The following is a 26,789-nucleotide window of genomic DNA, read 5'->3' as shown; positions in this document are numbered from 1 at the left end:
AAGGAAAAGATATCTTAATAGTGATAGTAATTGCTTTAAATTTGTACCACACATGGATAAATTTAAAAATGAACTGCAAATTATAACTCAACTACAACTAAACACTATTCAACTTTCATGTTATTTTCTACAAGTAATTTTTTTTAAACCTAATTTAGGAAAAAGACAACAGAAACAGCATAGACATTGGCAAGAATAGCATATTACCCTTCTTTCTATCTTTGGAAGTCACTTAGTACTTACTCTGTACTCACTGCTTGCTTACTATTGCAGAGCTTGGAGTTGGGCAATTATTCAGTGAATCTGGAGTCACATGTGACCCGTACCTCAATAATGGGGACATTAGCCTGAGAGATACAGCACACATTGACATACCTGTCCTCCCATTAGATTTTGCAAAGACAATGCTGGTGGTACCTCTGCAGGGATTTAACATGTCTGGCCCACGGTTCTGATGAATACAGAAGGGTGGGGGCTAGGGTTGTCCTTTGGACCATAAGCTTTGTGCTGGGTTTCAGGTTCTGACTTCAAATACTCTTCTTCTTAGGCATCGGAAGGCTGTACTGGTGTCAACGTTGGATTGCATTCTCAATGGCTGTCCACATTTAAAGGAAGCTTCCAAGTTATGGAAAATAATCCATGATATAGATTTTGATGGTCAGGGACAGTGTTGTGTGGCAGGAGTGGGCTGGTAAAAGAACCTTACTTTTCCATATATTTAATGTGAGGCCCATTCTCAATAAGCCCCAGTGAATGTGTCAATAATGGTTTGTCAAACGACCTGAGTGTGTGAACATGCAGCTGTCACCTGCGTAGTGAAGATTGGTGACTAAACTTAAGATGGTTTTGGTTTCGCCTGCAGGGAAAGGTTGAACAATTTCCCATTCATCCTGAAACATTAGTTGTTGCCAGGTTAGCGGAGATGCACTGCCAAGTAGATCCTGCAGTCCAGCAAAATTGAGCCTCCCATCCAGAGTTTTATCTGGAAGTTTAGGGCCAGTTTGTATCTTATACAAATAACTATTTACACTTATGCATAAATGTATCTAGACCACTTTTTTGTTCCTACCTTACTGAGAATATCAAACTCTTGACAACATTGTAACAGTGCAAAGAAAATTAATTACACAATTGTTAGGTTGTTTGTTCCCACATGATATTCCTAATTGGAATATCTGTGTAGCATTACTTTGCCCCACTTTGGGCAATACTTGAGTTTAAAATATTTGGACTTTGGTTCAAATAAAATTTAAATTCAATACATGAGAAGAATAGTAATTGAAAGCTAGTCTCAGTAATGGTGACTATGCAACTATAGATTTTTGTAAAAACTCATATGGTTCACTAATAATCTTACGGGAAAGAAATTTCTGATCTTGACCTGCATATGACCCCAGATCAAATTAATATGCTTCACGTAATCATCCTTTGAAATTGTGCCACTCCATTCTAGGGCAATTTGGGATGTGGCAACATTTACTGCCCACTCCTAGTTGCCCTCAAGGTGGTGGTGAGCTGCTTTCTTAAGCTGTTGCAGTCCATTGATAGGTACATCGACAATGTGGTGAGGGAGGGAATTCCAGGATGTTGACATTGTGACAATGTCAAAACAATGATACATTTCCAAATAGATGCTAAGTGGGTTGGAGGAGAATTTGTAGTTGATGTTCCAATGTTTCTAATAGTGTTTGCTGGCTTGGAAGGTGCTGTCTCAGTAGCCTTGGTGAAATTCTACAGTATATCTTGTAGATGGCATGCATTGCTGCTACCAAGTGACAGGAGGAGGATTAGATGCTGTGGATGTGGTACTAATCAAATCGACTGCTTTGTCCTCGATCGTGTCAAGCTTGTGGCAAGTGTACTAACATGCTCCTGATTTGTGATTTGCAGAAGGTAGTCAGACACTGGGGATTAAGAAGACAAGTTACTCACTACAAAGATTCCTTGCCTCTGACCTGTTCTTATAGCTACAGTACTTGTGACTAGTCCACTTCGGTTTCTGATCATGATAACCCCCAGAATGTTGATAATGGACTATTCAGTGATGCTGATAGTATTGAATGTGAAGCAGCAATGATCAAATTCTCTTTTATTGAAGATGGCCATTCACACAAGGCAAACACCAGGCGATATTACGTGCAACACATGAGCCCAAGCCAAATTAATGTTCAGGTCTCACTAAACTTGTGTACGGACTTCTTCAGCATGCAAGTAGTTATTCCTCAGACACAGCATCTCTGAACTTTAAGTATCAAACCAATAAAGAAACATACCCGTTTTGTCTGTTCAAGTTGCTCAGACAGATCTTCCACAATCTGAGAGTGTTTTTGTCTCATTTCCTGAATCTGCAATTCATGGGTTTTTGCTTCATCTTCCAGGGCTCTCTTCATCTGACTCACTTCTTGCTCCCGTTTTGCTCTTTAACAATTATAAATGAAGGAGGAAGAGAGCAGATAAAAAGATAGTAACAAACTTAAAATGATGAATACATGTGAATAGAAAAAGCCATGTTTTGTAGTATTAAAACAGATACCAGATGCAATTCAGTGTTAATTACCACAAACGGAATAAAAGGATCCCATTGATTTTAATTTGTTTTGAAGAGGAGACAATAGAAATGGACATGACAACATTTATGGATGCCATTTATATGGATTTCCAGAAGATTTGCTAATGTCCTTTAATAAAGGGACCGCAATTGACGTGAAGCCTATAAAATTAAAAACAAACTATTGACCAGGTTGGGAAATAGTCAAGCCGAAGAAAGAGAACAGGAGCAATTTGAAGGAATTTTAATTGGTTGGTGTGATCAGTAATGGCCAAGATTGTATGTTAGGTCCTTAACATAGGGGTGTACCACACATGCTCAGACCAAAATGGCCCATGTCTGCTCTCTCAAAATGGCCAAGACAGGCCAGCCAGCCCATCCCAACACTAAAACACTAAATGGCTGAGAAGACAAACACTACTAACAGCCTGTTCCAGACAGCTTCATAGAGCATGCCTACGAAACAAACAAGTGACTAATCCCAGCTTCATTAATAAAAGAATAGTTGCCCAAACTAATGAATAAACACCAGCTGAGAGATACAGCCTATTAACTCCCTAAGCAGCTACCAGAACAACAGCTAAAGTTACTTTGTAGAAATTAGTTTTTAGGAATACTTCAGAATATTAAAAAATAGGCTCTTGTTAAAGATTCTTCAGCGAATCATAGGGGTAGCTTTCAAGATAAAAGCATAATACAAGTATTAAGGGAAAAGCATTTAAACTAGATGTAGGATTAATTATGGAATGACTTCACTTCCACACTTAATAAAATAGATTGTTCGCAACTACTAACCACAAAAGGGCTAAACTTTACACTTTATAACTAACATTATAACAGAAATCACCATTACAAATGTTATAGCAAGTTAAAACTAAATGTCTTTTGCATTTTTACATATATAATTAGGTCAGTAGGAAATACAATGAAATTACAGAACTAAGACTGTCCTTAGAGGCAAGGACAGCCTGAGACAGACCCAAAGGAGTATAGCTAGTAACTCTGGAAAGAGAATGAATAGGATACATAGAAGGATCCTAAGGCCTGGAGATTATAGTGTCTGCTAAACGCCATAAGATTATGGGAACCTGGGGTTTCCCATCATTGATTAGGTGTCTCATAGGATTGGGTATAGAAACTAAGAGGGAAGGACATAGTGACAGTGTTGTATTCAATCGCTGTAACTCAAAAATGTATAAGAATACTGCTTTAGTGCGTCATTCATCTATCTTCCAATCTGAGCCAAAGACTAAGGAAAAAATTGCTTTTCTATGTCAAGGCCAGATTCAGGGAAGATCCTTTGGCCCTTTGACTGCAGTCAGTCAGTTTCTGCTTGAATAAAAATCTTCCACTTGCCTGAATCCTGCCTGCCTCTAGAGTCTTCATTCCTAGTTGGGAATTACTCCCCTACATTCAATAATTCAGTGCTGAGCTAGATGCTACGTTAGAAAACTACACATCTAAATTTAGTAATAGCGAGAAGATTTGTAGCTCAGGTTGAGGTTCTGGATGTAAGTTTGCTCGCTGAACTGGAAGATTCATTTTCAGACGTTTCATCACCATACTCAGTAACATCTTCAGTGAGCCTCCAGACAAAGCAGTAATCACATAACTATATTAGAAGGTAGTATAATAGAACCTGTAGATTGAAGAATATATTTCATAAATCTATCAATAGTTTAAGTTAATAGTCAAAAATGAGAAAAATGTGGGTCATTCACTTTGGACCTAAAAAGCAGAGCGTAAATCTCCCCAGATCCGACACACACAGGGAATAGGAGTGCCAGTTAGAACTTGACTCCTTGTCACCACAAGACATGCTTGTTTTAAAAGCAAGTGACTGCTCATAAATATTGTCAAAGTTTTAATAAATAGAAGGACTTTCTTCTGCTAACTTTCTTCCCATTTCCTCCCAGATAGTATGGTCACGTATTCTACTTACTGCCAGAAGGCATTTACATCAAACAAAAATCAGATAACGAACAAGTGGAGCCACTCCGTTTTAGGGGATTTAAACTCAAGAAAACCTATGGATGTAAAGAAATTGGGCCATTATTCAACATTTCCCAATTTTCATGCAAAATAAGGAACCATTTGGATTCTTGAAGCCAGGATCTGAAGGCAATGTCTTGTACAACTGAAACATGACATCTCAACTCTCTTACTCAGTGCTCTGACTGAAGGCAAGTGCGCCAAATGCCTTCTTTACTATCTTGCTTACCTATGATGCCACTTTCATGGAACTATGTATCTGTACCCCTAGATCTCTGTTTGACAACACTCTCCAGGACCCTACCATTAACTGAAGTCCTGCCCTGTTAGGTCTTAAAAACGTAACACCTTGCATTTATCTGAATTAAATTCCATCTGCCATTCTTCAGGCCAGAGGTCCAGTTGATTAAGATCCCATATAGTATTCTTAGATAAATCATATTCATTGCCCACTATACCACCAATTTTGGAGTCATCTGCCAACTTACTAAACAAGCTTCCTATACGCTTATCCAAATAGTTTATGTAAATATCAAAGAACAGAGGACCCAGCACAGATCCTTGTGGCACACTAGTCATAGGCCTCCAGCCTGAGCAACAACCCGCCACCATTCTACCTCCTTTAAGGATGCCAATTTTGTATCGAACTGGCTAGCTCTTCCTGTATCCCATGTGATACAACTCTACCAAGCAGTCTACCATGTAGAACTTTGTCAAAGACCTTGTTTAAGGTCCCTGTGGACAACTTTCACTGCTCTGCCATCGTATATCTTCTTTAAAATTGAACTTTATAGGTAGTATTGAAATGTGATATTGTAGTCATTACTCTTCGGGTTACCTGAGTTCTTGTTGGGCAGCAGTAGAGTCAAGTGTATCTTCCAGTTCTGTTTTCAAAGCCTCCAATTCCTCACCAAGATCTCTTTTCTGTTTATCAGCCTTAGCTCTAGCAACTTTCTCAGATTCCAAATCCTCCTGCAACTCACTAATGTGAGATTCCAGTTCACGGATTTTCTTCAGGGCAATATTCTTTTGCGTAGCTTCTTCATCTATTCTGTAGATGATATGAAATCAGTTAAACTTTATGCTTCCTGTAACTGACCAACTCACGTCTTGCTCATTCTAATCAATTGTGTCGGAGTCAAAGTAACTTCTACATATTAGTAGTAAGAGAACAAAAGCTATCTTCGCCATTTACCATTCCACTGCAATTTTTACCTGGACAGTGCAGCCTGAAGCTCCTCTTCTTTCTTAGCTAGCAGTGCTCGGAGTTCTGCAATCTGTTGTTGCAGTTCAGAAATCTGATCATGTAAATCAGACGAGTCTCCCTCCAATTTACGGCGATTCTTCTCCAATTCTTGTCGCAGCTTTTCCTCTCTCTTCAAACGATCTGTCAAAATTAAAACATACTGCCATGCTGATTTTATGTATATATCCCCTCAAAACCAATTGGTATTTCAAATTACATATCCTGTTCAGGATGGAAATGGGACACGTGCAGAATTCATTTCTTGTGGACCAAAGGTTGATCAAATGAACAAAAGAACCCAATACATGCTAGGTTACTAAAGTATCCCTTCAAAAGCAAGAATAGTTCACTTCTGTTCTGCAAACTTTTGCCATCAGTCTGGGGACAACTGGCAGACTCAATTCTTAATTTTCATAAATGTTTGGTCCCTTACAAATGCTTCTAAAACATGTTGAGAAAGTAGCAGATTGACTTGAAAAACAGATTACTGAACAACTTCCTACTCTGATCAGGAGTAATAACTGAATCATCAAAACATACAACTTACCACAAATCCTATTGCTTTACAGCACTCAAGGCTATCTTCAAAGAGACAGTGATTTCAGAATACTCCAGGGCTAAAAAGCACTCACTGACATGGCAGTATAGCGATTATATTGGATTGCTAATTCAGAGACCAGGACTATTAATCCAGACGAGGTCAGATGAAAACCCATCATGGCAGTTTGAGTAGTTTAACTCCAGTTTTAGAAAATATAGTCAAAATGACAAGGTGTCAGAAGATTGTTGCAAAGTTGTCAACTGATCCTTTTTAAGGGTGGCAAACCTTCTGTCCTGACTATGTTGTAGAACCAGAATTACACAGTGTGATTAATTTTGAATTATCCTTTTAAATCTCCAGCAAAGGTGGTTACCTCAGAGGAGAGCAGGATCTTGATCCTGCCAATGGGCCGAGGAGTGGCAGATGGCGTTTAATTTAGATAAGTGAGGTGCAGCATTTTGGAAAAGCAACTCAGAGCAGGACTTATAGGTCCTAGGGAGTGCTGCTGAACAAAGAGACATGGAGTGCAGGTTCATAGCTCTTTGAAAGTAGAGTTGCAGGTCGATAGGCTAGAGAAGGCAGCATTTGGTATGCTTTTCTTTATTGGTCAGAGTATTGAGTACAGGAGTTGGGAGGTCATGTTGCAGCTGTACAGGACATTAGTTAGGCCACTTTTGGAATACTGCATTCAATTCTGGTCTCCTTCCTATCAGAAGGATGTTGTGAAACTTGAAAGGGTTCAGAAAAGATTTACAAGGGTGTTGCCAGGATTGGAGGATTTGAACAGTAGGGAGAAGTTGAATAGGCTGGGGCTGTTTTCCCTGGAGCATCGAAGGCCGAGGGGTGATCTTATAGAGATTTATAAAATCAAGAGGGGCATGAATAGGATAAATAGACAAAGTATTTTCCCTGGGGTGGGGGAGTCCAGAACTGGAGGACATAGGTTTAGGGTGAGTGGAGAAAGACATAAAAAGGGACCTTTACACACAGAGGGTGGTATCTGGAATGAGCTGCCAGAGGAAGTGGTATAGGCTAGTACAATTGCAGCAGTTAAAAGGCATCTGAATGGGTGCATGCATAGAAAGGGTTGAGAGGGATATGGACTGAGTGCTGGCAAATAGGAATTGATTAGGTTAGGATATCTGGTCGGTGTGTATGAGTTTGACTGAAGGGTCTGTTTCTGTGCTGTACATCTCTATGACTCCGTGAATCCAAGTGCCAGAGCAAACCTGATGAAGTGCTTATGCCTGAAATGTCGATTTTCCTGCTCTTCAGATGCTGCCTGACCTGCAATTCTTTTCCAGCACCATACTCAAAACCATGAGCAAACTATTCAGTTTTAAAATTATAGTATCCTCGAATCCTTAGTGTGGAAAGAGACCATTCACCCCACCCTATCCCCATAACTCCACATTTACCATGGCTAATCCTCCTAGCCTACACATCCCTGAACACTATGAGCAAATTAACATGGCCAATCCACCTAATAGGCACACAAAATCAAAATTCAATGCAACTAGGGATAAGAATACAGAGCATTCCTTTTCTGTTACATCCACACCCAGAGAAATGTGCAATAAAATAATTGAATATTCAAGATAAACTTCAGTACCAGAGTTCAAACATCATTTCAAACGAAAGATTGAATGCAATCCACCTAAATAGGGTCCAAGATGAATTATGACAAGCATCATGACTCTAAATTGAACAAAGACTGCAAAAATAGGTTTAATACATATATTAATACAACCATACACAATAATGATGCAGGTAAACAGGCTGATTTAGTTCCTCACCTTCTAGGTCTGTAATCATGGTTTCATGTTTAGCCTTGAGTTTGGTCAGACTTTTGGACTTCTCTTCTTCTTCTGCAAGGTTAGTGGTGAACTCTGCTATTCTGTCCTCCATTAGTTTTTTCTCCTATGGATCCACATGTGTACAGTGTATTAAAAACAGACCAATATACTGAGGTAATGAACATCATTATAGGAGATACTTCACAACTTTTTCCATTTGAGGAAACTATATGTTGTATATAACGACATTTTTTTAAAAAAAACTACCAACCTTCATGAGTTTACTGCTCTGATCTTCCAGTACAAAGATTTCATCACTCATGGCCTTCACCTTACAATCAAGGTTACTCTTTTCCAGTTGCATCCTTTGTCGAGTTGCCTCCTCTTCTTCCAGTTGTTCCTCCAATTCCTGGAAATCCAGAAATTAACTTGAGCATTATTATCACACATTCCCTAAAAACAACAAGCAACCTTTTCCCAGCTTCGGAGCATTCAGACACCTTCTCCATATCCATTCATTTGCAAAAGCATGGAACAGCAAACAGGCAATATATTATATACACACTAGCAACAGCCAGATTCATGGCACCATCAATTCCAACTCAAACCTTTTGGACCAGCTTTTCACTAAGTTGAAGACAGAATTTTTAAAACAAATTCTGCTTTCCAACCTCCTCCAAATCTATGGACTTATGAAGTTCTTTAGTTGCTACACTTCAAATGTCATGTTAAAATTAAACCATTAGTCCCACTTGCATTTAAGAAAGAAACGAGTGATGTGTCCAACCGAACAGTCAGGCCAAAGCTTACCCTTAACTCCTAAATGCCACATGTTTTGATTTTGAAGAATCTCACTGAAGATTTCAGCTAGCAAAACTGTAATCATGAATATCCCAACAAATCAAATAATTTCTCTTAAAAGTACAAGTGAACCTCTCTCTATCCTTGCAACCAAGTATCTTTCAGGCTTAACCTGGGGAGTTAATGACTTTCCCTAGACCAACTGTGAATGATGGATCAAGAAAATAGAACAGTGAAAAAAAAAGTCTGTTCTTTTTTCCAGTCTACAAATCTATTTCACGCAGATATATGTTATAAGCCATAGGTTATGTATAAATTACTAATGTGATCAAAGGCATAGGAAGGGCCATAATGGTGAAGAATTGATGAGCTCATCATCCACAAGTTCCAAATAATCAGTGTTTTAAATAGCCACCCTTAATCAAACTCCCACTGACAGGCTTCATTTGTCAATCTTGGTTTAGGACTGTAGGCAGAAATGTGAAACCGTGCTTGGCATCTCAAAACCAGATAGCTCCAGGCAGGCGAGTGTCATCAGCCTTTCTAGCAGAAGAAAAGATGTAATTTCAAATTCTGCCCACTGATCAAATAACCTTTTTTGACTGAATGTGGAAGTAGTCAGAGTGGATGGTAATGTAGAAAAGGCAGGTTTAAACTGGGAGAAGACCAACTCCAGAATTAAAACTCACATCGTTGCAGTTGCTGCACTCAGGTTGCACATTGCCTCATAAAAGAGTGGGAGCAACTCTGCACAAACCACAATGGATTAAACATACTCAATTGATGGGTTGTTCACTGAACATTAACTAACATTTCAAACTTTCTGGACACTTGTGCAACGAAGCAGGTGAGAATCCATATCATAACTCATTATTAGCCAGAAAGCAAAAACTTTGAAGCTCAATCTGATCACTCATTCTCAGGTTACAAAAACAAAACCTGAATTAGTTAGCTGTTAGGAAATGCTCCTTTTCAAAAAGAACAGTAGACTCATGGAGCATGCCAGCTTAGAAACATAGAACATTGAACACAGGCATCATTCAAGACAGAACTGAACCATTAAACAAAGAAATGACTATAGATGCTGAAAATTTGAAACTAAAGCAGAAACAGCTGGAGAAACTCCGGTCTGGCAGCGTCTGTAGAGAGCAAGCAGAGTCAATGTTTCGGGTTGAGTCACCCTTCTTCAGAACAGTTCCAAAGTGTCACTGGACCTGAAATGTTGACTCTGCCTTTTCTTCAGACGCTGCCAGACCTGCTGGGTTTCTCCAGTTACTTTGACTTTTGTTTTCAAGCTATACAATTTTCTAACTTAGATCACCTCAAGTAGCTATTGCATAAAATCAGTTCAAGTATCCTCTGTGCTAGATTTCATTGTCTAATGAAATTAGGGAATATTATGGAATTTATATTCTCTTAACTGGTTTGTACTTCGACCTTTCCGAGGAAGTTATTACAGCTTTGTTGAGGGTAGGAGCAGACGGGTGCACGTATGATGATACACACAGGCATGGGACAATCTGGCTAGACCAATAGTTTTATCATTTTTGTACCTTCATATTTCACAATGCAAATCAGTATGAGACACTGCCAACAGTTGATGTCCTATCAGTTCCTACAACAAGCTCATGGTCTGATCATAATCAATTGTTGCAAGAGGTGCTACAAACTAACAGTGGTTGCAATCAACTCCCATTAACAGAAAATCCCAGTGCCTGCTGACTTATTTTTCAAGGTGATTTAATACCCAATAGACTAAACACTGCACATATTCTCAAACCAAAATAACTACCATTTCCTACGAAGGTAAAAACGAACTGATATTTCATTCCCTTAAATCTTAGGTTTGGATGGAGGTGGTGATTTAATCCAGCAATTCTAAAAGCCCAGCATATTCTTCAAGACACACAACTTTACCTGTACTGTTTGTTGCATTTTCTTCTTATCGGTTACTAGCTGCTGACAGTGTTCTTCCTCCTCCTCCACTCTTGCTTCCAGATCATGGAGAATTTCCTCCAGCTCCTGCTTCTTGGTTGCAAGTCGTGCCCTCATCTCCTCTGCTTCAGCGCAGAGCTCAGTCTCAGCCTGTAGTTGCTCCTGCAGAGCAGACTTCTCAGCCAACAACTGCAAGTCAAATGGCAAGTTGAAGTAAGTATGAGAACTAAAATAGCAACCACAGACCATCATCTCCATAACAGGTTAATTATGAAAATTTTGGGAGTGAATGTGTTTGCATACACTGACCAAAATATTATCCAATGTTAAAAATAATTTTCTTGACAGTGCAAGTATGTCAGATTTTTCCAGTCAGGTCAAGGAGGAGTTGGAATTGAAATGTTAATGGAGCATTGATATTGCTTACGTAGATTAAAAGGAGGAGTGCTCCCAGGGAACAATACAGATGAACAAAGAGAACAAAGAACATTTACAGCCCAGGAACAGGCCCTTCGGCCCTTCAAGCCTGAGCCGATCCAAACATACTGTCTAAACCGGTCGGTCAACTCCTAAGCATTTGTATCCCTCTGCTCCCCACCTACTCATGCATCTGTCCAGACGCATCTTAAATGAATCTACCATGCCTGCCTCTACCACCTCTGCTAGCAACGCGTTCCAAACGTCCACCACCCTCTGTGTGAAGTATTTGAAACCTCAAGACGGGCCAACAGTCACAATTCAGAACTATTTACAAACTTGGAATACTTTAAATGCTTTCTCCCCAGGGTCAGTTAATTCTAGATGACACCACAGATTAGTTATGAAATGGCCTTGAACTCCTCACATTCTGTACAGTGTAGCTACACTCAAAGTGCACAGAGATACAGTGCAGCATAGATTATTTGGGCTCTCATGTCTTCAGAGGACTGTTTTCAATATGCATTCATCTGTTTACATTTCCCAGTTCCCTTGAAATTATACTAATTCATAATAACGCAGTACTAAAATTGATTTTAAATCATTTTAATCTACGTAAGCAATATCAATGCTCCATTAACATTTCAATTCCAACTGTTATTAAATGGCAAATATAAAATGAATAACTTTTGAACATGGAGTGCACATTGGGTGATAATTGGAGAAATATATATGAGCTTCTTTGAAAAAAGGTCATAAAGTCAGATGAGGCAAAATTGATTAAATCTAGAGAAGCAAAGTTACATATGTCATAAGTGATGAAGCAGAACTGAATGGAGATGTTTTATAAACTTGGACATTGTCCATATGGTCCAATTAAATCAAATTTATATCAAGATCCACCAACATTAGATTGGATATTACTCAATTAATACAAGAATAATTTAAGCATTAGAGGAACTAGTCCAGTGAAATTGCTGTCCCACCATCTCCTTCCAGTGAAGTCAGTGCACTCCAAGTGATATCACAAAGGAGGCCCTGTCATGCTTCATGAAATTAGATTTCTATTAATGTTCACAAATATTTTATTTCACTGTTAGATGATGCTACTAATACAGGGCTCAATGAATATTAATCCTTATGAAGGCAAATATTCACCTGGGTGTGTTGCTCCTCCAGTTCAGACAATCTATTCTCTGCTTGCAACTGTTTCTCCTTGGTTTTCAATAACTCATCCTCCTTGGCAATCATTTCCTCCTCTTGTCGACTCACCTGAAGCAATGGCTTCACCTGTGTATTAATAATCATTGTTAGAAGAAACAATCCAATTGATAATTTTTCAAATGAATTAAAAATGCTTGTACACAAAGATAACAATTCAGGGTAATAGACCTCAGTTGTTTCACAGGACAGTTTAAAATCACATCTTAATAAAAACCAAAAGAACTGTGGATGCTGTAAATCAGAAGTTGCTGGATAAGCTCAGCAGATCTGACAGAATCTGTGAAGAGAAATCAAAGTTAACATTTCAGATATGGTTGAGGAAGAGTCATTGGACCCAAAACATTAACTTTGATTTCTCATCACAGATGCTGCCAGACCTGATCAGTGTTTCCAATAACTTCTGTTTTTGTTTCTAAATCACACGTAGTTAAATTATGGGGTAAGAGTGATTTAGCAAATACACAACATTATATTTTTAAAATCTTTGAAAATTTTCAGTTGAACATTCTTAGTTAATTCATGATATTGCCTTTTATCAAGACACAGGTGGTGACATACGTGGATTGAAATTCTGGATTGAAATGGTTTTTAAAAAAGAGCAAGAAATGGATGGATACAATAGTAACATCTCTGTGCTTCTGGCCACTTTGCCTGTGGAATTCATGGAAACATTGTAAACAATATATTTGGCTGTCATCAGTGCTTGCTCTTTGATTGGGTTGCTTCAAAATCACCTATGTTTTGCCCATAATCCTCAAAAAGTTCCTCATCCTTAAGAACCTGTCAATCTACACCTTTCAAAACTATTTCCACTAGCTTTTCAAATGGAGTGTTCCAAACCTCAGGTTCTTACATATATCATCTCTTCTCACTCCCAACTTTATATTTTGCCAATTATTAAAGTTTACAATCTCTAGTTTTGATTGGTTGCCAGATCAAATTGTGTTTCTGTCTGTCAACTCAACTTTCCTTGTCCCAAGATGCAGTCTAACTTTAACTTCTCATAACTGCACGTCTTTACCCCCAGGGCATTTCTTCTGCATCCTTTCCAAAGTATTGACATTTTTTCTAAACTGCTCAGAATTGTCCAAAGTATTTCAAATTGAAGACTAAGGAGTGATTTCTACTAATGATTTCATGAGAATTCTATACTTCAAATTTATAAACAAGTTATTCATCATCAATTATTATCCCAACAACTGTTTGTTCTATTGTAAGTTTTGCATCAGCTATTTTTAGAAGATAAAGTACTGATTGGGAAAATTTCTCTCAATTGTACCAACATTTGACAAAAGAGCTACCAACCTGAAATGTTAGCCTTGTATTTCTTCACAGGATCTGCCGACCTTTCTGGGCATTTCCAGTGCTTTTTAAATTTATGTTAGAGTACCCATTGGTCATGCAAAGTCACTAATTACTATCCATGCTAATATCCAGGTAAAGGAGAACAGCCGACAAGCAAATGTTAAGTCAAGGAACTTTGTTGCCCATGTCTTAGGGGTTGACCAAATACTTGCCTTTGTGAACAATCTCCACCATTGCCAGTTCCGCAGTTTTAAGTAAGCAGCACAGTTCCTCTGTATCACTTTCATGGCATTCAACTGTTGCTGGCGTCGAGCAAAGGCCCTGCAATACACTGGCTATTAAAATAGAGCTCCCAAAAGCAGTATAACAGTAAATTCATAGATGAAAGGGTTTTAAAACAGGAATTTAAAGGATGGTTAACCGTACAAATAAGTAGAATCATTAAAAGGAGTCAAAATGTCTATACAGAAAAAGTAGCCATATAAAACAGCAGATGTGAAGGCCAACAGAGTGTAAATTAGACACGATAGTAACCAAGATATGACAGCAGGAAAATGAGGACCAGGAATAAATTTGCAGAGTAAAACATGACTTTTTTTTAAAAAAAGGGAAGAAAGGAGTAAATGGAGTAACTATATTTATTCAGAATAAATTAATGGCAATTAATAAAAAGATTCAATTGTGCACAGTGCTGGTGACATTTGCAAGACTGATTTTGGAGATGGCAAGTCTGCCTTCATAATAAATTCAGGAGACTGGAAATATGACAGGCCATCTCAGAAACTTACAGAATTCTTAAACAAGCTGTGGTGCCTAGAATCTGAGGGAACATAATAAAAGGTAAGCCATTTAGCACCACAAAAGGAACTTCTTCACTTCGAGGGTGATTAACCTTTGTTCTCTTAGATGATATGGAAGCTTGGTCATTAATTAAGTCGAGACAAAGACTTGTAGTTAAATGACATCACGGATATGGGGACAATAGAGCAATATAACAGTGAGAAAGAATATCAGCCATGATCTAGAATAGTAAAGCAGACTGAAGATGATGGCGGCTTACTCTTTTTGCCATTTCATAACAGATATGGATAAAAATACAATAAAAGGTTCAATTGCAGTGGTAGTGTACTCTACAGACCACCTCACTGTGAAAGTGAGGTTGAGAGAAATATTCAGACAAGTTAGGAAATTGAGTTTGAAAAAAATGTAATAATGAGGGATTTCAACTACTTTATATTAACTGAACAAGAGGTGGATGAAAGGGAGAATTGGATAGAATTCCTACAATATGTACAGACTCCTTTCCAACTCGATATGCTCTTCGTAGAGTCTCAGAATCAGATATACAGCACGTAAACAGATCCAACTCACCCATGCCAATCAGATATCCTAACCTCATCTAGTCCCATTTACCAGCACTTGACCCATATCCCTCTAAACCGTTCCTATTCATAAACCCATCCAGACGCCTTTTAAATGATGTAATTGTACCAGCCTCCACCACGTCCTCTGCAGCTCATTCCATGCACGCACCACACTGAGAAAAGGTCCCTTTAAATCTTCCCCTTCTCATCCTGAATTTATGCCCTCTCGCTCTGGACTCCCCCACCCCCGGGAAAGTAACTTGTCTATATACCCTATTCATGCCCCTCATGATTTTGTAAACTTCTACAAGGTCACCCCTCAGCCTCTGTCGCTCCAGAGATAACCTAGCCCATTCAGTCTCTCCCTACAGTTCAAATCTTCCAACCTGGGCAATATCCTTGTAAATCTTTTCTGTACCCTTTCACATTTCACAACATCCTTCTGATAGGAAGGAAACCAGAACTGCACGCAATAACCTTCCTGAATCAGAGAAGAGGATTTTAAAAATACAGAAAAATGCAAGTTGCCATAATATTGTGCACTTTAAAATGTGTTAAAGGTGGTCATAATTATTGAAAACCAAGTTAATAGATTGGAAGAGGGATGATTTTGAGGAACTGAGAATAGGACAATGAAAAAAGAGAGTTTCCAATTACCAAGCAATGATGATCAGGGATAAAGGATATGACAATTATTTGGAACAGGAAGAGGGAGAGTAGGAGGAGCAAAGCGTAGATACATGCATGATTACGTACCAGCGTAAAACCTTGGTGAGAGAGTATTGATCGCAGTAACATTACATCACAAGGAAATGTCACTCCACATTCTACTTATACCTCCAGATAGGCAAATGGACATTGGAATAAAGTTTCTTAAAATTCATAAGTTTACTTAGTTCAAGCAAAGGAACTAGATTAAGTCATACCCAGTTTTAACAAGGTTAGGGTATGATTGGCAAAGAGACCAAATTTACCCTACAATTAAACGAAGCAATCCAAAAACAGATCCCTTACTTTCTTGCCAAGTAACCTCTACACAGGGCTTGGAATTCTATGATGACATCAGTGATCTTCAAGTCTCGCTCTTCCTCCAGATGAGCCAATACACCAGCACGGAAGAACACCTTACTCTGTCCAATCCGGTATAGATTAGGATCCAACTCTAGAGCTTTGATCTGCAAGAATCCAAGAGTTAATTTTTTCAAGGTACAGCTATAAATCAGCATCACCTGATGGGTTCATGATTTGAAACTCATGGAATGACATGTTAAATACCATTTTGAATAGTCAGCTTTCTTAGCCCTGTTAGATAGCCAATGGTGTCTACGGAATCACAGGCATCAGTAGATGCCAAGCTAAGATTTTGTTGCGACAATGTCATAGTCTCGGATCACACTGTAAGCTCTATTAAGATTAATGCTAATACATGTAAAACTATATTTCAAACAAAACATTAGATTAACAGAAAACGAAATAACTAAACTTCACAGAACTAGCAATCTCATTTTCTATTTAGATCACTAAATTTAAATATTTTTTCTGCAAGCAAAGTTTGAAATGCTGACTCCACTGAGGAACACAACTGGAGATTAGATTATTTCACACAATCATATGAAATAGAAAAAGGAGTAGGTCAATTGGTTTCTGGAGCCTGCTCCACCATTCCAATAGAAATATGGCGGAGTGATATTTGTCAGATTCATGTTCACATTCACTTGTCACTTTAACTTCCCTGTCCTTTCTCTATAGCCCTCAATTCCTCTACTCAGCTCTACAGAGTCAGGTGGAAGATGCAGAAAGCAGTAATGATGGGGATCCTCTAGTTAGAAGAATTGAAAAGTTTTCAGCTATTGCAGACTTGTCTCCATGTAAGCATGCTTCCTCCTTTTTGTCCACGATGTTATAGAGCAGTTGTGGAATAATTCAAGGAGATGGGTCAACAGGCTTTAGATTCCTGGAATATTCAAAATATTTTGGAAAGTGGGACCAGTGCAACTCAAGCAGATGAGTATAAATGGATAAAATAGAAAAAGGGGAATGTGTGACAAACGTCAGGTTGATTATACAAGTGAAAACCAAGCCAAGTATATAAAGTTTGAGGAGAGGTGAGAACCAAAGGTAGATGAAATTGGTAATAAAAAGAGAATCCAAAAAATCTTCCATAGTCATATAACGAAACAATGCTTATAATCATACTTCATGTTGAATCAGATATTGGTGCTCAGACATTCACATCATGCATTAAATGCGGACCTTGTCAAATGATACCCACATCTCAGGACTAAAAATTTTTTAAAATTACAAGTAAGCTAGAAAATACTCAAATCTATAATCAGATTTAAAATTGCATACCATAAGTACACAAGCCTGCTTTCCATCCATGAAACCTTTAGGAATTGAATTAGGAGTAAGGATTTCATATCTGCAAGAAAAAGACAACAAATCAAAACAAAAGCAAACTACCAGCTCACTTATGCACAATGCTAACTATATAAGTCTATTAACGAAAGTGACCAGCTTTCTTCATGAACAATTAAAGAACTATTTCAGTATAGGCTGAATGATTTGACAATAACATACACTACATATTGCTGTGAAAGTTGTGTTACTCAACTAACAAATCAAAACAGATATTTTCTGTGCGTGTACTTAGAATTGGGACAAAGTCTGAGTCAAGCAGTATGTATTACTAAAAAATCTAAACCAAGTAAATATAGACTCCCATTTTATCCTTCATAACTAGCTTGGAGTACAAAAATCTACAGAACATTTTTTTAAACTCAACTTTGTTCCAATACGATGTCACCTTTCAACCTGGCCTTCCATAATTAAACCACATATTTATACTGTTATTGCCCTTTTGATTACAAGAACGAACACATGGACAGAAGTTTTCTTTTTTGCTAAAACTAGTTTGCTTTATTATTCTGCAACATATAGACACATTCACTATTGGAAACGTTAAGGCAGATTACCTTTGACGGAATTCCTGAAACACAATCCTGTTGGGAAATCCCTGTCTACAGATACGAATACCCTCAAGGACACCATTGCATCGTAACTGATCCAAAACAAGGTGAGCTTCCAGTTTTCCAGACTATTAAAATCAAAAGAGGCAAAAGTTTAAAGCATTTTTACTGTAAACTACATCATATAAAGGAAATGTGACATTATGGTAATGGCACATGACTCAGAACCCCAAGATCAAGCTGAAATGACTAGCCCAAAATACAGAAATCTAACTTTTAATTTGTTTCCCTAGTTCTTGTCAACTGAGACTGCCCAAATCCTGCTCCTTGGATGCTGCCTGACCTGCTGTGCTTTTCCAACACCACTCTAATCCAGACTCTGGTTTCCAGCATCTGCAGTCCTCGTTTTTACCAAATCTATAAATAAGCTTAGCAAATCTGGTAACAATTGCAGAGAGAGAAACAAAGTTAACGTTAGAGTTCAGTAAAACATTAATTGTTTCTCTTTTCACAAACGCTGCCAGACCTGTTTCTCTAGCATTGAGTTTGTTTCAGATTCGGCAGTATTTTGCTTTTATCAAAAAGTACATTTAAAGTTGTGCAAACTTTTCTTCACTGGGAAATTATGCAAGGCTGTTTTGGCAATAACCCTGATTTACCAGGTTAATATAAGCACAGTTTCGTGGTGCTGGAAAAGCACAGTAGTTCAGGCAGCATTCGAGGAGCTGTAAAATCGACATTTCGGGCAAAAGCCCTTCATCAGGAATACAGGCAGAATACCTGAAGGGTGGAGAGATAAATGAGAGGAGGGTGGGGATGGGGAGAAAGCAGCATAGAGTACAATAGGTGAGTGGGGGAGGGGATGAAGATGATAGGTTGAGGGGAGGGTGGAGTGGATAGGTGGAAAAGAAGATAGGCAGGTAGGACAAGTCATGGGGACAGTGCTGAGCTAGACGTTTGGAACTAGGACGAGGTGGGGGGGGGGGGGGGAAAGAGAGAGAGAGAGAGAGAGAGAGAGAGGGAGAGATAGGGGAAAATGAGGAAACTGTTGAAGTCCAGATTGATGCCCTGGGGTTGAAGTGTCCCGAGGCGGAAGATGAGGCGTTCTTCCTCCAGGCATCGGGTGGTGAAGGAACGGCGGTGAAGGAGGCCCAGGACCTCCACGTCCTCGGCAGAGTGGGAGGGGGAGTTGAAATGTTGGGCCACAGGTTTTACCTAATATAAAAAGGACAGTGTAATACTATGCTCATAGATTATTCAGAATTGTAAAGATTTTGCACTTGGGGCTTAGCTTGAAATAGTTCACTTTATGTACCCTCCCTTCAGAGTTTTTATAAACTCTCAAGGCAAGACAGAAGTCTCAATTTTACACTACTGAAAGCAGCCAATTGGCCCATTGCATCGGTAAAGGCCAACTAATGATCAAGCCTAGTTCTCTTTTCCAGCTGTTGGTCCATAGCATATAATCTTGTAAGATCTTACATTCATGTGCATATCCAAATACTTGTCAAAACTTGACCTTTTCTAATCTCTTACCACTCTTTCAGGCTTTGAGAACTCAGTCACTCTCTGGGTAATGAACAACCCCTTGAATCCCACCTCAATGTACCTGTGACTCTGCATAAATGCCCTCGGATATAGATACGAAAGAATAATGGGAATAATTGACTCATACTCAAACCTCTCAAATTAATGAACTTCACAATTAGATACCTTTTAGGCTCCTTAGTTCTGAAACTCTATGCGAGCTTTCCTCATAGCTAAAATGCTCCATTCCCGACAACTTCCTCGCTAAGCCCATCTGTATCTTCTCTAGTATAATCATATCTTTGCTAATGTTCAGAACAATATGCAGTAATCCAGCTTTGGAATAATATTTTCTACAGTTTCAGTATAATGTCCCTGCTCTTAATCTTACCTAAATGCATTAAACCACGCTTCTCCAGATTAAATTCCACTTGCCACTATTCCACCACCCACCTGAAACTATTAAACATATCTTGCACTCAACAAAGTTAAAAATCACAACACCAGGTCATAGTATAACAGGTTTAATTGGAAGCACTAGCTTTCGGAGCACCACTCCGTCAGGTCGTCGTGGATTACACAGTTGTACACCGGCATCTCCAAATCATTGCACTCAACAGCTTTCTTCCCATCGGTCCCATGGCCAATTTTTGAATATCCATAAATTTCTTAATGCCTGTAAGATGAAGTCCAAATCATTGATATAATGACAAAAAGGGACCGAAGCCTAAGTCTTGGGGACTCCCACTAGATAGATAGATAGATAGAAAGATGGAAACAAAAACACACACACACACACAAACTTCCAGCCAAAAACTATTTAATTTTGCTTGCTGCTCACTCCACCAATTTGGTTGCATCCTTTTGGAGTTCTACACTGTTCTCCCCTCATTGTGCTATCTGCAAGTTTTGAAATTGCCCCCTGCACACCAGGATTAGATCACTCGAGGGACTTGCCTACATATTTGCTTTTTCATTTCCTTATGATTATTTGGGAGTCTGCCGTACACACAGTGCAATTTCTTTATGTATTTTGGCTCAATCCTCACAGCCTTACTTGACTCTTTTGCAGTTATAATTGGCTTTTCAATCAATTTTGTGACCCTCCCTACCTCTTTCATAAACTGACAGATCATGGACTTACCTTCTTCTCGTGGTTAGGAATAATGCAGCGTACGAAGTTAGGGTTGGTGTTCCTCAATGTAGCCATCAATTTTGAAAGCTGCTCTTTGTAAAGTTGACTAACTGTGCGGAACATGCCCCTTTTGGTTTTGAATGCACCAGGTAATGCTGTATGGGACATCTCTACAACTTGATCCAGTCCAACAATGCGGTCCACTGAGAAAGCAATGAATCTAAGTTGATTAACCATGTTAGCAATGTAGAAAACTGCGAAGACGAGAGATGTGGTAAAGGTAGTAATGTAGTGAGTAGTGACAGCAAGCAGTAATTAAACACTGAAAAGCTGCAGCAATTGATTAACCCACACAGGTGATATTTCAAAACCGTAGACATTTCTCTTTAATAGTTCAAGCGAATATAGAAAAAAGTTCAAAATTAAATGCTGCAATATTCAGTAGAAATTAAAATATATATGGGAGGAAAATTCTAGTCTTCTCAACCTATTTCCTGGTATTGGCTTTCAAATTACACTTAAATACAGAGAAATTGATTATATTGAAAAAGGTGCTAAAACCTTTAATTGATAAAATGGTAGGTGAATTTAACCTAGGCAGACACAGCAATGCACGCTGGTAAATAAGTCAACAGGTGGAATTGCTGTCAATGGTTATAATAGATTTCAAGAGTATTGAAAAATGTGTAAACCTAAGGTTATGATTATATTCTGTTGATAACAATTGCTGTCTTGTGCAATTAGCCAAATGGCAATGGCATAACTTCTGAAAAATGGGAAACTTCAGGGTTCATAGAAGTTGTTTAAGAAGTGTTTGGTAGAGTGAGAAGGATTCGGAGATTAAGTTTGAGGAACTCAAGTGTATTACAAACACCAGCATTTCTCTAAGAGGTCAGAGAATAAAATGATATTATTTAACTGAAGATAAAACTGAAAACAGTATCAGGACAAATATCAACATTAAGTCTCAGATGAGAGAAGAATTCCACGTTCATTAATGAATTGTGAAATAAAGAACCAAAAATATTGTATAAATATCTAAAAATCAAAATAGGCTTGGACATGCTCAAGGACAATTTGTCATAACTGGTTAGCAACTGATCTTTTGTACTAGCCTATCTCAGACTGGAATTAGCTTCATCTCAATTTTCTTTTTACAAAATGTGTTGACATAATCACAATTTTTAACATGCATACCTCAAAAGGATAAGAATGCCTTCAATTAGCCCTTTGCAATTAGGTTATGAAAGTTGTTCAGAAAGAAAAGTGAAAACAGTATGTTGATGTAGCAGGGGCTTTAGTGCTGCATTTCAGTTAAAGAACAAATTTTATTCTGCAGCCAGTCATACTACAGACTTAGAAATATTTGTCCAAAATGACAAAACATGCCATTCATCAGCACCAATGCCCTTCAAACCTCAACCACACAAAATCTACAAATCATTTGCTCAAGAAACATTGCCTTTGCATATCCACATTTTGGTCACCTTGTGGAAAGATATATAGACCTGTTAAACAAGTATTCACCTGTTTTGCTACTATGACCTACACAAAGCTGCTTGAAGGTTTAAACACAGTATATGTACAATGTTTTCAAAAATATTTTTCTCTTTTGCAACTAGTTTGGCTGGGCAAGTCATAGATACTCCAAGTAATGAAAGCAGAAGGTAGATGATGTTATCAAAATTGGGCTAGACAACAAAAGGGACCCTTTCTCTTCCAAAAGGGGACAGCAGCATTTGTTTCAAATTGTGAACAGAGCACAAAGAATCGGTAATGCAAAATAGAATCCTCCACGATAGATACCCGGAGGACATTTCTACTGGCTACAGCATCACAGCATCCATACTAGTGAAAACAAATAATTACATTTTAACTGAAATGTGGGAAATCAATCTTAACACCCATGTAGGATAAACAAATTACACCACAGTTTTCAACTTCAGCTGTAATTTCTACATAGTACATTCGGTGCAACTTTAGAGCAAACATCCTAGGGACATACAACTCAATAAGCTTAGAACTCAGCAATGCACAATCTAACCAATGGAGGGAAACTATTCTGCACCTAAGGAACAGTTATTTTCCAACACTGCAACCATTAGCAATATTGAAAATGACCAATGTAGAAAGTCACAATGTTAAATGGTTTTTCTTTAAAAGAAAATGGCAGAACTATATTTTCTCCCCCAGCAGTTACTTTAATGGCTAAACAAACATATGACATTACTAAGTACTACACAAACTGTTTCTAATTTCTTCAAATTCCAATTAAACATGTTACATTTTACAATCTTAGTTCAGTTGTTTAACTGCACCATTGACAATTTCATTTTCCTGTTTTCTCTTGCAATGTCTTTTCAAATTAGATTCATTGTAGCTTTTATGGTAAAACATCTAAAATATTTTAGTAAACATCTCTTCACTCTTACAACATTGACTCAATTTGTGCTTTCAGGTGATATTTTAAACCAGTACAAATAAATATGAGTTACCCCTCAAATTCTCCAATTTTTTTTTCCCAGAAAAGATCCAGTTTTCAAGTATAAATAAAAACAACGTTTTTTCCTGGCACTTTTTTTCCCCACACAGTTTCTATGATACGGAAGAAGAAGAAGAAGAATGGACCCACATTACTGCCACTAGGTTTTTGAATGAAGCCTTGGTTTAGTGTCATCTCCAATTTTTTTGCCTGAAACCCGATGAATTTTCATCCTTAAGCACTAGTCCACCTTTATTTTATGATTAAATTTTCATCACCTTTTCAAGTAAAGCTTTTCAGATCCCAACGCTCAGTTACAAATCATCCCCCCTCCAGATTTTTAACCAAGAATTTTGAATCGTAGTCCTGCTTACTGATATACTGGCCAAAAGAAATAGTTTTTAAATCTATTTGATTAAAACCTCTAATTATAAAAGCCTTCAAGTCCCGTCTCAACTTCCTCTGTTCAAAGAGAACAGTCTGAACTTACCCAACGTTTCCTCATAGCTCCAGTCCCTCTCCTTGTTAACATCCGACTCAGCTTCTTTCTAACCCTCTCTAACACATTGCATCTATTCTGTAGTGTGATGTCCAGAATGATCTACAACAAGTAATGTGGGGCTTAAATGAGCGAATTGCAAAGTTCTAACAGTTTATTATTTTTCATTATTCTATTCCTCCATTTATCACCCATGTAATCCACTTGATCTCTTAGACCACCTTATCAAATGCCCTACCATCTTTAAGGGAGTGTGCATATCTCACCAACTCTGACTGCTCACTACACTTAAAATATAAGTAATTTATATTCATTGCAATCTTTCACATTCAGGATGGAAACACTTAGAAGTAATAAGTGCCAAAACAATAGTCCAAGTTAGACAGAGGTATTAACACTTGTTGATAATAAGCTTCATGATAAACTAAGCTGAATACAAAGTTTTACTACTTTTCATCTATGTAAACCAAAATTAACAAACATGTTTTGCGGACATAAGCCACCAATAAGCTGAGCCATCAGCTGCATCCCAAAACTTCCAATTACAGGAAACAACAGCTTAACCCTAAAAACACGCCTTGATCTATGTACTGCATAGATTTGTAGCTACACCAGGACATAGATGTACAACTAAACTTGACACTGCTCAGAAATCTATAACCAGTGTTTGATTTGTTATCTCTTATTGAGAGAAAGATACTCAAGTTCACATTTGGGGGTTAGAGTGATGTTGCAAAAATACTTTCCTTGAAGAAAACCCTCAAATGGAGATGGGATTCCTCACTTGGATTATAAAAATTACAGCTGAAGTATTTTGCAATCAGGTTAAACTGACTAAGTTTGGTCTTTAATGCAGACAAATGTTGCTGTTACACAAATGCAAGGTGTGGAAAACTAAACTTATTTAGAAACTAAACAATTTTTCTTGTTAAAAAAACCAACTAAAATTAATTTCATATAGATTGTAAAAATCATAGATTTCAAGGAATCTTCAACTGCTCCAGAACATGAAAAATATCAGAATGTTTAGACCACAGAAAGTGGCCCCAAGTTAGCCCTCTAAAAGAGCAATTCATCCAGTGCATTGCCCTGGCATATCCAGAGGTGTGAACCTGCCTCCAACTCTGGCAGTGTATTCCAAATCCCTATCATTGTGTAACGTTCTCCCCTCATGTCACAATTGGTAACTTTGCCAATATTCGCAAATGTTTGTCTTTTCCTTTATTCTTTCAATAACATGAACAGTTACCCCAATTTTTTCTTTCCAGATCCCTCATGATTTGATCACTTCTATCAAATTCCCTCCCAATCTTTTCTTCTGCTGTCTTTCTACACAACTGAAGTTCCTCAGCCCTGGAACCATTCTTACAAACGTTTTCTGCAAACTCTCCAACAGCTTCACATTCTGTGCTCAACCAGAACCAGACAATAATTAAGCGGAGGTCAAAGCAATATTTTATACTAGTAAAGCCCGAGACAACATGTTTCATTAACAGCTCTCAAATTGTTGAAGATGACAGGGCAGGTTATGTATATATGGATTAGTGGTGCTGGAAGAGCACAGCAGTTCAGGCAGCATCCAAGTAGCTTCAAAATCGACGTTTCAGGCAAAAGCCCTTCATCAGGCTGATGAAGGGCTTTTGCCCGAAACATTGATTTTGAAGCTCCTTGGATGCTGCCTGAACTGCTGTGCTCTTCCAGCACCACTAATCCAGAATCTGGTTTCCAGCATCTGCAGTCATTGTTTTTACCAGGTTATGTAAATATGACATGTGCACAAATCCCTCTGCTCCTACATCCCCTTTAGAATTAGGCTTTTATTTATATAGTCTATATTGGAAGCATTACTCCCATCAAAAATAAACATCTTCAAAATTGTTTATATTAAATTTTCTCTGCTAAGTTTTAAATTCAAACAACCAGAACTTTGGAAGTTCTGCACCAGTATCCTTGTGGCTCATGGCTGGCACACTTCCAATTTTTAATCTTGCTTCCATCAGCATCCGTGGATGCAATCTAAGTGCCATAAGTTTAAAATTAGACACCTGAATCAGTATATCCTCATTAATTTTAAATTGTAACACATTTAAACTAACTCTTCCTTCACGTTCTGGATCACATCTCCTTTCTTTGTAAAGACAGCTGCAAACATTCCTAACCCCTCAGCAATGTCCTCTGCTTCCAATCTTAAATCTCTTTTTTGATTCTGAATTATCTGCATTCATTTTATCACCCTTGTACAATTATACTAAACATGCCTACAGAAGACTTTTTCACATTCTTCTCACTTTAAAATTCTCATGGGACTTTGGCATCGCTAGTTGGCCTATCATTAGCTGTCTTCAGACAGTGATGGTAAACTGCCTTCTTGAATCACTGCAGTTCACGTGCTGTAGGTGGAACCACATTGCCGTAAAAGGGAATTGCAAGATTCTGACCCAGTGACAAAGGAATTGCGATAAGCTTCCAAACGGTTTAGAAGGGAACACCACTTGCTGCCCTTGTCCTTCTAGATGAAAACGGTCGTGAGTGTGGATAGTGCTATCGAAGGATCACTGATGAATTTTGGCAGTGTAATATGTAGATAGTATACACTGCTGCTACTGAGTGTCAGTAGTGGATGAAGTAGATGCTTGAGGATGTGGTGTCAATCATGTGTGTTGCTGTGTCCTGGATGGTGTCAAGCTTCTTCAGTATTGTTGGAGCTACATCCATCCAGGCAAGTGGGGTGTATTCCATCACACTCCTGACTTGTGCCTTGTTGACAATTGACAGGCTTTGGGAAATCAGGTGTTGAGTTACTTACCACAGTATTCCTAACCCTTGATCTGCTGTTGTAGCTATCGTATTTAAATTGAGAGTCTAGTTCAGTTTCCAGTCAATACTAAATTCAAAGGACGTTGATCATGGGGAATTTGGGGATGGTATCAACAATGAATGTCAAAAGGACAGTAATCACATTGTCTATTATTGGAGATGGTCATTGACCAGCAATTGTGGCACGGATG

At 38.2% G+C, this 26,789-nt stretch overlaps 1 protein-coding gene across 2 annotated transcripts in view; it reads right to left on the bottom strand.

The window, feature by feature from the left end:
- Positions 1-26,789, bottom strand: part of LOC140489198 (myosin-9-like) — a 166,534-nt gene that overhangs the window by 32,878 nt on the left and 106,867 nt on the right. For both annotated transcript variants that reach the window (XM_072588474.1, XM_072588475.1), the window contains 12 exons: positions 20,810-21,003; positions 18,145-18,266; positions 17,522-17,591; positions 16,184-16,344; positions 14,018-14,126; positions 12,435-12,566; positions 10,842-11,048; positions 8,395-8,532; positions 8,124-8,247; positions 5,756-5,927; positions 5,379-5,591; positions 2,274-2,418 (listed from right to left, as the gene is read on the bottom strand). In XM_072588474.1, coding sequence (XP_072444575.1) covers positions 2,274-2,418; positions 5,379-5,591; positions 5,756-5,927; positions 8,124-8,247; positions 8,395-8,532; positions 10,842-11,048; positions 12,435-12,566; positions 14,018-14,126; positions 16,184-16,344; positions 17,522-17,591; positions 18,145-18,266; positions 20,810-21,003 — 1,787 coding nt within the window. The remainder of the gene's footprint in view (positions 1-2,273; positions 2,419-5,378; positions 5,592-5,755; positions 5,928-8,123; positions 8,248-8,394; positions 8,533-10,841; positions 11,049-12,434; positions 12,567-14,017; positions 14,127-16,183; positions 16,345-17,521; positions 17,592-18,144; positions 18,267-20,809; positions 21,004-26,789) is intronic.

The sequence above is a fragment of the Chiloscyllium punctatum genome, chromosome 18, assembly GCF_047496795.1.
Source record: "Chiloscyllium punctatum isolate Juve2018m chromosome 18, sChiPun1.3, whole genome shotgun sequence".
NCBI lineage: Eukaryota > Metazoa > Chordata > Chondrichthyes > Orectolobiformes > Hemiscylliidae > Chiloscyllium > Chiloscyllium punctatum.
This window is presented reverse-complemented; position numbering and strand designations above follow the sequence as displayed.